Source organism: Bactrocera dorsalis, chromosome 1 (assembly GCF_023373825.1).
Source record: "Bactrocera dorsalis isolate Fly_Bdor chromosome 1, ASM2337382v1, whole genome shotgun sequence".
Taxonomy (NCBI): Eukaryota; Metazoa; Arthropoda; class Insecta; order Diptera; family Tephritidae; genus Bactrocera; species Bactrocera dorsalis.
In genome coordinates this window covers 92,367,268-92,379,477 of record NC_064303.1, presented here as the reverse complement: position 1 = coordinate 92,379,477, position 12,210 = coordinate 92,367,268, and the positions used below count along the sequence as shown (strand labels likewise).

The 12,210-nt window shown below is 32.7% G+C and overlaps 1 protein-coding gene across 1 annotated transcript; it reads right to left on the bottom strand.

Moving 5' to 3' along the window:
* Nucleotides 1-6,454: 6,454 nt before the first annotated feature.
* Nucleotides 6,455-11,649, bottom strand: LOC105223509 (uncharacterized). The gene is made up of 5 exons (XM_011201250.3): nucleotides 10,989-11,649; nucleotides 10,750-10,937; nucleotides 7,257-7,505; nucleotides 6,995-7,151; nucleotides 6,455-6,884 (listed from the first exon to the last, which is right to left on the bottom strand). Exons 1-5 carry the CDS (start codon nucleotides 11,126-11,128, stop codon nucleotides 6,617-6,619), a joined length of 1,002 nt encoding a protein of 333 aa, XP_011199552.2. The 5' UTR covers nucleotides 11,129-11,649; the 3' UTR covers nucleotides 6,455-6,616.
* Between the last annotated feature and the right edge of the window lie 561 nt (nucleotides 11,650-12,210).

The window sequence follows — 12,210 nt, the reverse complement described above, 5'->3', positions numbered from 1 at the left end:
CATGCGCAGACTTGAGCTTTTTGGAGAGTCTGGTAAATTTTCATGTACAGAATTTAGCTTTTTGGACAGTTTTTTCATAAATTGTAGTTAAAATTATATTTTGTCGTGTAAAAATTCTCTAAAGTCAATATAAATTTCCATGTGCAAACTTGAGCTTTTTGGAGAGTTTTTTATTAAGAGAGCACAAGAAAATTGTCGGATAACATTCAGTATCGAAAACTTCTTATTTAACCGACACTAAGACTAAAAAATAATAACAGCAATATAAATCTCTATGTGCAAACTTGAGCTTTTTGGAGAGTTATTCTTATAAAATTTTAAATTTTGTCGAGCAAAAATTCTCAAAAACTTAGAAAATGAAATCTCAATTAATATTGAGAACACAAGAAAATTGTCGGGCAACATTCAGTATCGAAAACCTTTTATATAACCGGGTTTGCAACTTTTTGTAGAGTTTCTAACATTATATTTTTTATTTATAAAATATGGTCGAGTAAAAATTATCTGAAGACTAAAAATTAACAGTAATATAAATTTTTGTTGCTCAATTTGAGTTTTTTGGAGAGTTTTTTTTATAAAATGTTTAAATTTTATCGAGCAAAAATTCTGTGGAACTTAAAAAATAACATCAATTAATATTGAGAACACCAAAAAATTGTTGGAAAACAATTAGTAACGAAAAGCTCTTGTTTAACCGAATTTGCAACTTTTTGTAGAGTTACCAATATTATTATTTTTTTTATATTTATTTTTTTTAAATGTAGTTGACATACTACAACTCGAAGAAAATTTATCTGAAACCTATGTAAATATCAATCTAAATTTCTGTAGCCCGACCTGAGCTTTTTGGAGATTTTTTTATAAAATATAGTTAAAAATCATATTTTGTCCAAGTTCTCTGAAACTTAAAAAACAAATTCAAAGTGAATTCCCATGTGCAGATTTGAGCTTTTTGGAGAGTTTTTAAAGATTTTTGAAGTTCGTAGCGCTTGTTTAAACAAATAAATAATATTTATTTTGCCTTTTTTATTCAATATTATTACCAGTAGCAAAATTCCAAACACAATCACGTGAATTTGTAGAGTTTTTTATATTTTGTAGAGTTTTGTTAAAACTATATTTTGTCGTGCAAACTCTCTGAAACGAAAAAATAAAACCAAAATACATTTCTCTGTGCAGACTTGAGCATTTTGGAGAGTTTTTTATAAAATGTAGTTAAAAACCATATTTTTCCAAACTTCTCTAAAACTTTAAAAAAAACAAATTCAAATTGAATTCACATGTGCAGACTTGAGCTTTTTGGAGAGTTTTTCGAAGTTTGTGGAGCTGGTCTAAATGTATAATTAATATTTATTTTGACTGTGTTTGCACATTTGCCAGTAAAAAATTTCAAATGCAATGAAAAACGTTGAATTAAACTTTAAAAGTGCTGATTTGAGCCTTTTGATAGAACTGTTTGGAGACTTTTGTAAATTTTGTAGAATTAATTTATCTCTATACTGGAACTGTTAAATAATTTGGGCTCTACTCTATATTTACTGTCAGTAAAATTCAGGATGAATAATTTCAAACAAGGTTTGTATGTGTAGACTTGAGCTCTTTGGAGAGTTTTCTGCTTAGCACTTGAAGAATTTTATATTTTGTGTTGTCAAATAATATTTCAGTTTGTTTTTTTTGTCATTCGAAACAAAAGTAATATTTTAACGATAGAATTTTTGCCCTCCACCCGCACTCCAAATACTGTTTGATCATGAGCCCTTGAAATTTAATTATATGCGTCACACACACACACACACTTTGTATAAAATATAAGAATTTTGTGAGCAACAAACACAATTTCTTTTGCTTTTCGTAAGCTCAAAGAATAGTAATTGGTTTGTTTAAGCTATCATAACACGTTTTTATGCAAAATACAACTTAGATACTTATAAAAAGAAAATTAAATGCCTAAAAGTATGCAACGCATTTTTAATCACTACAGTAGCGGCTAGCTATTTAAAGCCAACAATTTTATAACTATTGTAGTTGTTAGCAATTTTAATATAAAACTAACTATCATTACCTTCCACAAAGCCGTTCGTTCTCAACTTAACTTAACTTAACGTAACTTAATAGAAGTGAAACCAAAGCTTGGCTTACATTTGCTTGAAAATCAAACTGTTTGTTTGTATGTCACTGTATGCAAGACATAAATTGTTACTAGCAGACAGCCAAAAGCCGATTTTTTGTTGCTTTTTTGTATTTCTTTTATTATTTATATGTATTAGTGTTAATTTAGCTTTAGTTGTAATTTAAAGGAAAATATATGACAACGTTAATATTTATATATATTAAATCACCTGAATACATTTTGTACTCATACCGAGCCATTCAATGGAATTACGTTGAAGTAAAACTCCTTAAATAACTGAAACTATTAACTACTTATATACATATGTATGCACCATATACTTATGCATACATACATTCTTGCATATGTTTGTTGTAAAATTTTGGTGTTTTTGTAATAACTTATGTGTGTTAATTTATGTAATATTTAACGAAAATAAACTGAAAAAGCCAAAAATGACTTCCTTTTATAGAAATCGTAAAATTTTGACGTTAACTTTATTGTGACCCCCAGTGTATAAAGTTGAAAATGTTTACAAAACTTGTGTGTATACATATGTACATACATACAAGAAGCCAACTTGAAATTTAAAAGCAGTAATAATGATTTTATTGTAAGTAAATTTTACCGTCCCTGTTTGAATTCAAAGACACCGAGTTCATTTTCAGTCCAAAACTCGGTGGAAAAATATATTAATGGCTAAACATGAAATATGAAAGTTGATGTGATATTGCTATCAAACAAAAAGAAAAAAAATAAATAAAAAATACAAAATAATAAAAAAAAATTACAAGAAATACAAAAATAAAAATAACCTAAAAAGAAAAAAACATACAACAAATACAAAAAAAAAATAACCTAAAATACAACAAATACAAAAAAAAAAATAAAAATAACCTAAAAACAAAAAATAAAAAATAACCTAAGAACAAAAAAAAAAATACAACAAATACAGAAAAGAAAAAGATAACCCCAAAACAAAATCTACAACAACAAAGAGTATGTATATCTTTCAATATACTTTATTCGAACTAAATATTTGAACTAACCTAAAAAAACAAAAAAATAAACAGAAATAAAATCTAAAAAATTTAATTAATTATAATAAAGCAACAAAAACATATTTTCATACTTGCATTAACGAGTATACATACATACATATGCATAAAAGTAAATAATATACATACATACATTCATACATAGAATATGAATATGTTTTTAACAGCGATTAAAAATATGAGAAATACAAAAAATTAAAATAAATAAAAAAATAAAAAAAAATTATGAAATATACATACATACATGATTTAAAAATAAAAACAAAAAAAAATTAAATTAAATATAAAAAAAAATTATTATTTCTTGCATATTTAATAATAAAAAAATAAAAATAAAATAAATAATAAATTAAAAGTACACACACATAAACACAAACATACAGGTACATACAACAACAAAAACTATTACTTACACATACATATACACAAATATTTAGATATGTCTAAACACAACAAAAAACTACAACAAACAAAATTATTAGTCATATGTGACATATTTCAAGGGACCGTTATGTATAAGCAAATTAAAAAATAAAAAAAAAAATTAAATTAAATTAAAAAAAAAATTCAATTAAAAAAAAATATTAAAATACATATTTGAAGTACTTAACAAATTATGTCTAGTTTTCATACCTAAAAAAAATACATAAAATTAAAAAGTAAATAAAATAAAAAAAAAAACAAATATTTGCAAGTTATGCAATAGCGACGTTTTAACGAAATTAGCGTTTACCACGTGACAGCAGCGGTCATGAATATCAATTAATTATACATAACAACAAGTACATACATAAATGCATAACTAATAGTGGACCTTTGGTATACAGGGAACATACCCAATGGCAACATTTTAGTTACGATTAATATAAATACATACATACACACAAACATAGATGCATGAGCCGCAGTAAATGCATAATATTTAATATAAACTATAATATTTATGTATGGTGGTAGAAATATTTAAGTTATTATGCCAAAAGAGAACTTGATAAAAGGAATAAAAATAACAAAAAAAAAATTAAAAATTAAATATATACAATATACTAAAAAGGGTCTTGAAATTTTTTGATTTACATTATATTGCCCATAGTATACTGAAATACCGAGAACTGAAGAGGATAACGAGACGCTCTTCCAAACGAAAAACAGAAAACTGACCGATAGTAAAGCTCGAAAGTTCTACGAAAAGAGGAGGTGACTAACAGAAGGTTTCAAGACCGGAGCATACTCATGTAGAACCCTCACAGGTGATCTAGTGACTGATACACTGAAATTGTGGAAGAAACACTACTCCAGCCTGCTGAATGCTAGTGAAACCATAACACCAGGAGATGCTGAATCCGATTCCCCAATTGATGACGATGGATCAGACATTCCATTGCCTCACCATGAACAAGTTCAAATAGCAATTACCCGTCTGAAGTACAACAAAGCAGCGGGGCCGACGTGTTGGCGACCGAACTATGCAAATACGGCGATAAAGAACCGATGAAGTGCATGCATCAGCTTGTTTGTAGAATTTAAGTGTGCTCTAAACAATCCACAAAAAGGGAGACCCCACAATATGCACCAACTACCGCGGGAAAAGCCCCTTCAACATCACATATAAATTTCCACGTCACTGTTCGCAACGTCCGCTGTGTTTAACGTGGGTACCTGCTGACGACAGCCTTACCCCATGGTGCCCAAAAGCATGGCGGATTAAATCAATGCGTTGATCAGCGCGAACAATTAGCAGTGTGGAAATGGATACACTAACTACCTTGGTAGAGTCCGAGGCCCAACTAAAACCTCTGCCGTACTTTGGGTCCGGCATCCAGTTGCAATCCCACTCCACATTCAACTGACAAAGTGTATGTTCTTTGCAAATTCGGGTTTTAACCACAACCACCAGGTTACTCCCCGAGGGGCAAGTACGCATCAGCAAGTTGGGGCGAGCTCCTAGGGCTCTTGCTCCCCGTGATGCCAGATTTAAGTCTCTGGTCTGACCTCATGGCCGAAACTACTACTAGTTGAGCTTCTGTACTGCTGTAACTTGTAACCAGGGATTGGACCCCATACGCACATTACACGCAAAAACCATTCACACAAGAAGCTCACCCTAATACCCAGTTAAACGGCTTCGCCACCTATGCAAAAGACGCTAACTGTTCCGCATTCCGACCAGTGAAGATCACATCGCTAACATCTAAACGTGTATCAGTCAAGCTAACCCAAATACTACCCAGATTCCAAATGTCAGTCCGACTCAGACTGAATCTAGAGTCATGATAACCCTCAACAGACCTAACGTCCCGAATGTACTCGTAAGTCAATCGACCGTTAGGACTATAGCCCCGACGGTCTTGCCACCTAGAACCTATCATCTAAAAACTTCCTGCTCCTTAGATGTCTTTCCCTCTCACATCAATATCGAAAATCTAATTATCCAGCAGCAATGCGTCACTGTTGGCAGCCTTGAATTCCAACACAGGATAACTTTTGCCAACCGGTGGTACTTCGGATTGAGTAGGCAATTGAGAAGTAAAGTACTTTTTCGACGAACAAAGACCAAATTCTACAAGTCACTCATCATCTCCATCCTGCTATAAGCTGCAGAGGCATGGAAGATGACAACATATGATGAATCGGCGTTACGAGTTTTCGGGAGAAAGATTCTGCGGAGGATTTATGGTCCTTTGCACATTGACCACGGCGAATACGAGATTGGAATTTCCAATTGAAGCCAAAGAGTGAAAAGTAAGATCGTCTGGTGCGCTGTTGTAAACACGGAGTCGCTTATTCCAAGAATTGTTTACCTGTTGGATCCGGTGACATCGGACCATCATAAGGTAGAGCTCATTGAAACTGAACGATAAAACTATAGTCCTTGTATAAAATTTTTTTAATTGATTTGGCTTTAATCTCCGAACATATTTTTTTGATTTATTACCCTCTTATGCTACTCGTATAAAAAGTGGATCTGTGAAAGGTATCACTGCTTCGGTGCAGTATAGTTAACGTTTTTCATGACGTCATTAAAGAAATGGGAGGCTTTATTTACAATTACTATAAAAGTATCAGAGAATAAAAGTATAAAAGTGTCATGATGACGTTGTCGATTCACAATCTTATCTCTCTCAGTCCTAATCGGTAAGTAAACATCTTGAAATGTTTCAAACGCCTTTAATACATACAAATTGCTAGAGCATTTATGGTTCGGCTATACCCGAACTTATGTAGTTTTCGTAAATATTTTGTTTTCTATTAAATTCCTTTTCTTTCATAAAAAAAACACACAAAATGAAACACAAAAATTATAGTGTCTTTATTTAAAATCCACTAAGACAATGGCATAGCTTCTACAACTTTTCGGTGACTCAAATAATCTAGTGCCTATATTCTAGTAATGCTCCTTATGCCGTTTGTGCCTTCAGTGCATCACTGTTGCTTTCATGATTTTCCATTAAATCAACGACAATTTTTCGACACGCGCCAATAACGGTGAATCGCAATGATACTCCAAATTTTTCACCGCAAAATCACCAACTTTATTAGTGAAACACTTCAAGGTTGAGATGGCAAATGTGCGCACCGGATAATTGTAATAGGTGAAGTATTGGCCATTCACAGCAATGATGAAAGCCTTGTCGCCGATGCCGAAAGCGATCTTGAAGAGTTTGCCGCGCTGAAAGGGAAATTCGCCGTCGGTTTCCTCATCATCGGAAGAAAAGCTATAAAATATTGGTAAGGTCAGAAATTTTGTTTATAAAAATATCGAAATTAAAGTTATTTAAAGAATATTAAATATATTTTGATTTTAATTATTAATAATTAGTTTTACCTATTATCGGAACGCTCATAAGTGCGCGATACTGTAGTGGTCTCAAAGTTGACGTGAAACTTCAGCACCACGCGTCCAGTGTCGTTACATTGGAAGCAAATGGAGAATGCTGTGTTCGATGGGCCTTTGGCAATGCACTCCATGGCAACGACGGTACCTGGTATTATGCAAAATTATATTTTTTTATAATATTGTCTATTTTTTACTTACAAATTTATAATATTATACTCGATCAAACCATTTAATCAATTTCTTAGCTTACCAACTTCGTATTTCTTCGGCACATCACTTTGGAAAGCAATTTTTTCCGCACAAATCAAGCTTCTAGGAAACACCAGAGGAAACAGCATACGCTGGTGGAATTGTGTAATTTTTTCAAAATCGCCATAAACCATTAGGAAATTTATTGGTTTGGGAAACTTGACAAATTCAAACGCGCCGTAGAGATTGTCGTTTATGTAGATTTCGAAACATTTTTGTAGTACAGCTATGCGGAAGGTGAAAGTTTGACCTAAAAGTATATGTAAGTGAAGAAAAGCAAAATTTTGTTTCATTTTTTAAGCAAATATTATCTAGACGGGTCTGCGCTACAGGTTTTGTGCAATCGCACCCTAAATGTAGGCAATGTTTTATATACTTTACTCGTTTTCAGCAAATTGGTGATCAGAAAATATCGAATATTGGAAATATCTAAAGCAAATCTGGCCAATACAGACTTAAAACAAAAAATTAAGAAAACACATAACTTCATTTTACTAACAAATGGATCTACTTAGGAGTACAAAACCTGATTTTATGCGACCAAGCACTGCCAACTAGGCAATAAAAGTTTAGGAAAGTTTTTCCCTGTTCAAAAACAACTTTTTCATCTGGAAAAGCTTTACAAACATTGCTTACTTGTTTATTTCATAATTGAACTAACTTCATTGCCTTATTTTCTTGATTTCGTCAATGCGACCCTAAAGGTAGGCAATAATTCATTTATATATGAAATGAAAGCTGTTTAAAAGGGAATATATATTTTTAATTGAAAACAAATTTCTCAAAACCTTCTATTAACATTAAGAATTACACATTGACCTGACTCAAAAATAGTAAGTGTCCACAGCAACTTCAAAATTTAGATTTTTGTGGTTGAGAATAAGATCAGTTTCGATACGGAAAAAATTAAATATATTGTATATTTGGGTCTGTAAAAGAATGCAAGTTGTTTTTGATAAGGCCTAAAATATATTGCGAGTGGTTTGGGTTATGCTACCTAGAGGACAACTCTTTACTCAATTCCCACAACAGCCGTTATTACTTTAATGGAATTGACCCGGATTTTATTCGACCAAAAGCTGTTTCACTGTTCTAACCCTGTTTTCGATCAGTAAGCAATAAGTAGTAGAGGTAACAGTTTGTTTATACAGGTATTATATAATTATGGTAAATTTATCTATGAACTCATTTGAACTTCACAGTTTTTCCATAAAATACATAAAATTAGAACTTTTTTTAGAGGGTAAATAATTTTTGAAGAAAAAGGAAATTCATAGTAGAATGAAACCAAACGGAAACGAAAGATAAAGTAACAAACTTTAAGAAAAAGATAATTTACGCGCGATTTGAGGTCGGTAAAAAGAGGAGGTTGGGTTGAGAAGGAATTTTTAAGAGTTAGGAATGTATCTCGATTTCCGAAACTACGAGCCCAATAGAAAAAAATTATATGGCAATGAATGAAAATGAAAAAAGGTAATGAAAAGGTCTATAACTTTTGTACCTAAACTTTTTTCACATAACCTACAAATTTATTTGAAAAATTCAGATGACCAAATTGATTGAAATATTGAATTATTTATTATTTCCCCTTATATTGATCCTATATCGAAAGAAGTAATGAAGGGCTGATGTTATATGTCCCTCAGATGTTATATGGTTTTCGTCTAATTTTATCCATTTTAAGCATAGGTTTACTGTTATGTTGGCCGACATATGCGTTGCAAAGTCACCCGGAAGTTCGAAAACTCTATATTAAGTACATGGTGGTTAAGGGAAGTATTGGTCCGATTCAATCCATTTTTGATATATGGACATACCATTATAATAGAAGGACTATTCCTTAATTTCAGTTATATATATACCACATGGACCGACATTTTCGATCAAAATTCCACTATAGGGACCGGGATCTAAATTTTTTATTAGATTTCAACAATTTTTGGTCATAAAGTGACACACACTAAAAACATTTATCTCGTTATATTACTTGCTTCTTGGTTTGTACACTGGAAAGGAAAGAGCTAGATGGAATTTAAAAAATGTGATATATGGGAAGTAGGCGTGACTGCAGACCGATTTCGCTAATTTTGGCACTGGGACATTGGAATGTGAGAAGAATGTCTCGTACCCAATTTTGTTGAAGTCGGTCGAGCAGGTCCTGATAAACATATGTATGCGTTTTTACCTAATCGTGGGCGGTGTAACGCTCATCGTCCAATATTCAAACTGGCTCGTATAAAGTCCTCTTAACCATCTCGGTCGTTAAATTTAATGTCTTTGGCGTGTTTAGTTATTGCTTTATCGCGCTTTTAGTAATATTTAACAGTACCGTTATATGGGGAATGGGCAGGGTTATCATCTGATTTAATCCATTTTTACACTATCGGTAATAGTTCTTTTAAGAATTTTTCAAGACGAATTTGGTTATTGTAGATTTTGTGGTCCAGGAGATATGTATATTAAACCACGACCACTTTTTCTAAATTTTTTGCCTACAGGTGCCCCTTGCTACTGCGATCTCTACGTTGTAATGACATTTTGTAAGTTTTCGGATAATGTCGTTTGGTGAGTGTGGCAGTAGTCTGATTACGCCCATCTACAACTTTTTTGCTAAGGAATATGTGTACCAAGTTTCGTAGATAACTCAATTTTTACTCAAGTTACAACTTGCACGACAGATAAAAAATCCTAATTTTTAATAAAAAAAAATCTCAAGTCAAAATATCTTTATTTTTTACAAAGTGAACACCTCAGATCGCCCTAAATTTTCCTAATATTGGATAGTCGAAAAAGTCTTTCGTATTTTGTCAATAGATGCAGTCGTATATCTCCAGTGGTACCAATCACACTGTGTCATACCATGTAGTGTTGAAAAGGTGAGATCTTAGGCTTCACTTAACAAAAAAATGTAATTCTGAAATGTTGAAAAAAAGTAACAGATGTCCAAAAATGAGTGAAAGTAATGAAGAAATTCGCTAAATTTTGAAATTTTTGTATAAAAAAGGGAAGAATGCCACGCAAGCCACCAATGAAATTTGTGAAGTTTACGAAGACGATGCTGTATCAGTTCGTGTAGCACTACAATGGTTCGCTCGCTTCCGTACTTTTCGATTTACACTGATGAAAGTTTTACATTACTGTAATAATGTCTCAAGCGGAAAAATGGCAAAAAGTGATCGACCAAAATGGTACATATTTATTTATTTATTTATTATTATAAATATAAAAAAATAAGTTAAAATTTGATTAAAAATACGAAAAGACTTTTTCGACTACCCAATATTTGTTATTTTATGTTTCTTTTTCGATGGGTTGCAATCTACTATGAATTTTTTTAATCATCTTTAAAGACTTCTGCACTAGTCTAATGAGTGATAGCAAATTGTTTGAAAACACCTTAGAAAGTTTCCATTTAAAGCTCGACACTCTTTCACCGATTTGCCTTTGTATATGTACTCGTACTATGTACATATTCTACATTTAGTTTTACTTACCAGGCAACAGCGGATTTTTTGGTCCATCAGCTTTCCAGTTCTTCGATATCTCCTCCTGCTGCCAACCCTCTCCCGGCATAAACATGCTCCGTATTATTTGATTCTCTCGGAAATTCGCTTCAATCTTCAGATAAACCGTTTCACTCTCATTTTGACCCTTTATATTATCGGTTAGGTCCAAGCAAATTCTAAAAAAAAATAATTTTAAGTACTATAATTTAAACAAATTTAATATTTACTTATTTGGATTCGGTTTCACTTTCCCGCTCACGATAAGCACATGCCCGAACGGCACGTCCGTCAGCAATTTGCCCTTCCAAGTGTTCATTTCACTTTGACTGCCGCAAAATGAATGATTCCAATCGTCTAACGACGACATGCAACGGTTATTACAGTTGTTAACTCGTTAACTGGCAACTGTCACTTGCCTCGGTTGACAATAAATTTATTTAAATTTTATGCGTTGGAATTTTCGTAAGTTCGGTATTCCTATATATTTTTAGACTCACTTTTACTATAAATGCACAAGTTTATATAACGGTATGCAACAACTAATTATATTTGTACAACAATTTGCAAGATGAGTGCGTGCAACTCGGAACCGTAAGGATTTGTGAGTCGCCTGCCTAACGTGCAGTAGCCGAGTGAATTAAATGCGCAAACGAATTGTTGTGAGTGCCTATAAAAATGGAGTGACTGATGTTTTTCATTTGTTCCGATTATCGTTATTATTTGTTACGAATTTGTATGCAATTGTGTGCCGTGTCGCCGCGCGAAACTCTTTTCCAACAACTGTCATGGACTTGTGTGTTCATATTGTCCTCGTGTGTTCAGCAGCCTTTTGTTTGCTTGTTATTTATATTAAAATACAATAATTTCGCCAAGAACTCCTGCTGTCATACAAACAATACTAATACTTATGTATATACCTACGAGTATATACCGTTACACCTGCGCCTCACACTTTCAGTTTCCTTTCACCAAACTTTAATGCACGTGCATTTATATAGGGTGCTGATTTTGATGGCATACAATTACCTAGAGTGTTAGCTGCAAGTTAATTTGGGTTAGCTCGAAACGCTAATAAGCCACGCATAAACCTGTTTCCTGTACCAAATGGAGTCCTTTGCTATACGAAATGGAGTTCCGTTACGAAGTCCTCGAGGAGTGGTCATGAGTAGAATGCCTGCGCTTGGCTCGAATTTCAACAGACTCTGTGGCCTCATAAACGAATCTTCTTTTATTGTCTCATACCGTGAGAAACCCAAATGCAAAAATTTCCGGTTAGGTTAGGTTAGACTGGCAGGCTAATTAACCACGCATAGACCATATTTTGGTCCTTTGCTATACCATATATATGTATATATAGTTTCGAAGTCCATGAGGAGTAGTCATCCTTAGGATGCCTGAGATTTTCTTGAACAGACTGTGGCTTAGTGAGAAAATGAGGGGAACCCAAAT